General features: G+C 33.9%; 1 protein-coding gene across 1 annotated transcript; it reads right to left on the reverse strand.

Annotated features, from left to right (window-relative positions):
* Positions 1-244: 244 nt before the first annotated feature.
* Positions 245-1,249, reverse strand: LOC145600606 (uncharacterized). Its single transcript, XM_081656494.1, has one exon. The coding sequence runs from the start codon at positions 1,247-1,249 to the stop codon at positions 245-247; it is 1,005 nt and encodes a 334-aa protein (XP_081512620.1).
* Between the last annotated feature and the right edge of the window lie 2,463 nt (positions 1,250-3,712).

Genomic DNA, 3,712 nt, shown 5'->3' on the forward strand with positions numbered 1-3,712 from the left:
TTACATAATGACATACTGGTTATGTGTGGCAGTCAATGTTGTTGTTCTTTTTACCTTTGCTTCTGTTCTAGTCTGCATCTACTTCCATGCCTTCCTCTGCTGCTTCATGATAGCCCTGAGTTGCTGGCCTAAACATAGTGTCCAGGTAGTCCACAACCCCTAAAACAACTGCTCTATGCACCTTCACTTGGTCTGGCAAAATGCCTAAGTTTTCCAACTTTTTCTTGTTCATGTGTGGTATTTTTTACTTGTTCCCTCCTTGATCCCTCAAAATCTTAATCATACATCTTTGCAAAGTAACCCAGATGTATTTGTTGACCTCTAGTTTGAATGTGTCATATGACTCAATGACTTTTGCAACTAGCTCATCCAAATTCTTGGGAAATGACTGGTATTGTAATGATTGAATTGATCTAAACAACCCTAAATCCAACCCATTTAAATCTGGTGATTGTGGTGGTTGGAATACAAATTGTATGTTGAACCCATTAGCTGTTGTGGCAGCAATAAACTCCTCATCTGTAGGAATTTGATGAGGCCTTGCATTGTCCCACTGAATGGTGACATTCTTTGGCAGACATTCTGGCCACTTTGCTATGATTGCTGGTATGACCTTGTTAATGAGCATATCTCTGATGACTTCTCTGTTGAGATTCTGATGTGCTTTTGTTTCCAATGTCCCTGCTACTCTGTTCTTGCTGCTCTTCTTAGCTCTTTCCTTGTATGTGAAAGGAAAAGCTCCATACTTTCCATCATGAATGAGTCCCCCATTGCTGTCATACAATGGCTTCCCAATTACTGCCATGAACATAGCTTTTAGCTTGAACCTCCTTGATTGTTGTGCCATGTATGGGTCTTCTTCACTAGGTAGGAGATAAAACCTTCTCTTATCATGGGTTAAAAAGAACCACTTCTCATCTATGTGTATGTCTTGGTGCATGTCAGTAAAAGTAGGGTCTTCATTTCCTGCAATTGGGTTGATATAGGATAGAACCCATTTCATCCTTGCCACTTTATGGTCTGAGCTGAGTGCTGGCTTGTTGCTTGTTGTATGTGTCCTCAGTCTGCCCTTTTTCTTTAAATTATGAAGTGCAACATGTGATATGTTGAGTGCAGCAGCATAGCTTCTCTCTGTTTGCCTTAGATGTAAGGGGACTGACTGTAGGAATTCATCTGTGAATACCCTTGGCTTTGGACCAACTCTGCCTATCTTCTTGGTCCTGACATCAATCAAATTCCCAGTTGCCATGGTTTTTTTATGTCATTGAACACTCTTGTAATTGTAGACTTGTGCACATTAAATTGGTGTGATAATTGGATTCTAAAACCCCTTGGTAAATTGCCATCTTGCATTTTTAGAAGCATAGCATCAACAATTTCCCTTTTTTGTTGAAGTGTGAGCTGTTTTCTGTTGATGATTGCATTGCCATGATGAGGAATGTCCTGCTCTTCATTTTCTGCATGTCTGTCACTGTCATCTTCATCCTCTTCTTGCCTGTTTTCATTTTCTGATTCATACTCCTCTTCATCTTCATCTTGTCTTGCTTCTTCCTCTTCAAAATAAAGTTCAGCTAGTTCTTCTTCTGTCAGTAATGCCTCTATGCCATAAAACCGATGTGCATCAAACTCTACCATGGTGTATTTTTTTTTTCAGATTGGTGTTGACAGATTATAGGGTAGGCTGATGATGGTTTTTGAGAAGATGAAGCTGCCCTATGCTGTTTTTGTGTACATAAACGCCAAGCAAAGAAGAAGAGGGATGATGAAGATGGTAGATAATTAGCACTAATTGTAGTTAGGGGTATTTTTTTGGATTAATTGTACTTAGTACTAACTTTTGGGATTTAAAAAAACAATTGTTAATGGTTTAATGTCTTCATGTTTAAGTTGTAAACATTGAAAACTTTTGGAAACATTGATTGTAAGGGAGTAAATGAGGGCTGGTATTTATAGCCCTCATAAATGATGGCTGATGGAATTAAATGCTTGGATTTTGAAAGCTTTTGTGTGTTTTATAAAAATTTCATTTGGAGGGAAATTCAAAATCCCCCAAAATTTTCATTCAAAAAATTTGGGATGAAAAAGTAGGAGGGAAACAAATCCCCTCTTACTTTTTCTGATTTCCCACCCAAAATGCAAGTGGGGGGGACCAACTTTCTCTCTCCTCCCCCTTTAATTACTTACCCACTTACACCCTTAATCTTTGCCCTTCAAATTTTGCCTAGGTATCCGTAATGTGCATGAAAGTTGCACTTAATAATAAACGGAGGTAGTATATTAGTTTTATTTAGTAAATATTAGTTTTAATAAATCATGTTCTATACAATAAATAACATAAAAAAAAAAAAAATTCATGCCCATATAAGTGTTTACCAGAATTCATACCAGAATTCATTAAGCAAGGTAAGATACTTTGATTTTATTAATTAGTGAATATTAGTTATAGAAAAAATATATATGGCAAAATCTTCCAGCTAATACTCCTAAACAAACGCCTAGCTAATACTCCTAAACAAACGTTTAACTAACGACTATATGAATACTAAAATAAATCAATATAATATCATACAAATTATACATTCTAAATATATAATATTCTTGTTATTATCTTAAATTAACCAATGTCATACTCTACGAATGGTACTCCTACATCAACAATAATAAAATTATATATATAACTGTATTCATTCTTTCAAAAACAAAAACAAAATAAAAAAAAAACCAAATGCATATATAAGATAGAAACATCATCCGTCTTTAAAAAAAACAAAAGATAGAAACATCATCCGAGGGATTTAGCGGAGGAATACTATTAAAAGATACCCACATATATATAAACTGATGCATTGTCTATATAAAATAATGAGTAAAATCTTTCCCTTAAAAAAAATAAAAAAAAAATCTTGATGCATTGACATGTATATATATATAGTACATACCTGTGATAATCACCGGTTCATCCACATTAATCTCAAACAATAACGATTGACAATTTAAAAGTAAGATACGATTGTATATTTGTTTTTCTTTGATCAAACATTCAAACTATACAAATTATGAGAATTGAAGAATGCTTTTTTTTTTTTTAGATTTGTAATGTAATCAGAATTTAAAAGGTAAACTAAGAATTAATGAATTACTAGTAGTACTTTAATTGCGTAGATTTCAAGAGTAGAATTCCCCAGTAAAAAAAAAGAAAATTAAGAATCAATTCTTTTTTACATTAATCTAGTAATATAATTAATTACCTAGGAATCAGTTCTTTTTTAAACTAGCATATTGTCCACCTAAGCTTCCACCTTGGTCCAACTCAGACACCATGTCATTGGGTTGGTAACCCACAGGGTTAGCAGATCATTCTCCTTAAAAGTGGAATAAAGGATTGTTTACACGAGGTACGTACATGTCTACTTCGTTGAAAGTAGTATCATGTTTAGGTACCAAAAGAAAAGAACTTGGTTTCATGTTTAAAGAACACTTGTATGGAAATTTTTTGGGTACACATTGATTTAATTCATGTGCTTATGTTTATGAGACATGTTTTGGTGAATTGATTGTGTTTGTACGGAATTATGGATGCAAGCATGTTGAATTATGTTGGATTAAATGTTTGTATGGATTGTTGATACAAGCATATTTTTATTGCATTGGTTTGCTAACCACATTTAGATTATTATAGAATTGGAATTGAATGGTTTAAGTGGAATGAATT

Source organism: Chenopodium album, chromosome 21 (genome assembly GCF_948465745.1).
Source record: "Chenopodium album chromosome 21, dcCheAlbu1.1, whole genome shotgun sequence".
Classification (NCBI taxonomy): Eukaryota; Viridiplantae; Streptophyta; class Magnoliopsida; order Caryophyllales; family Amaranthaceae; genus Chenopodium; species Chenopodium album.

Coding starts and splice junctions, on each gene's coding strand:
- LOC145600606 (XM_081656494.1), bottom strand. CDS start 1,249: ATGGCAACTGGGAATTTGATTGATGTCAGGACCAAGAAGATAGGCAGA.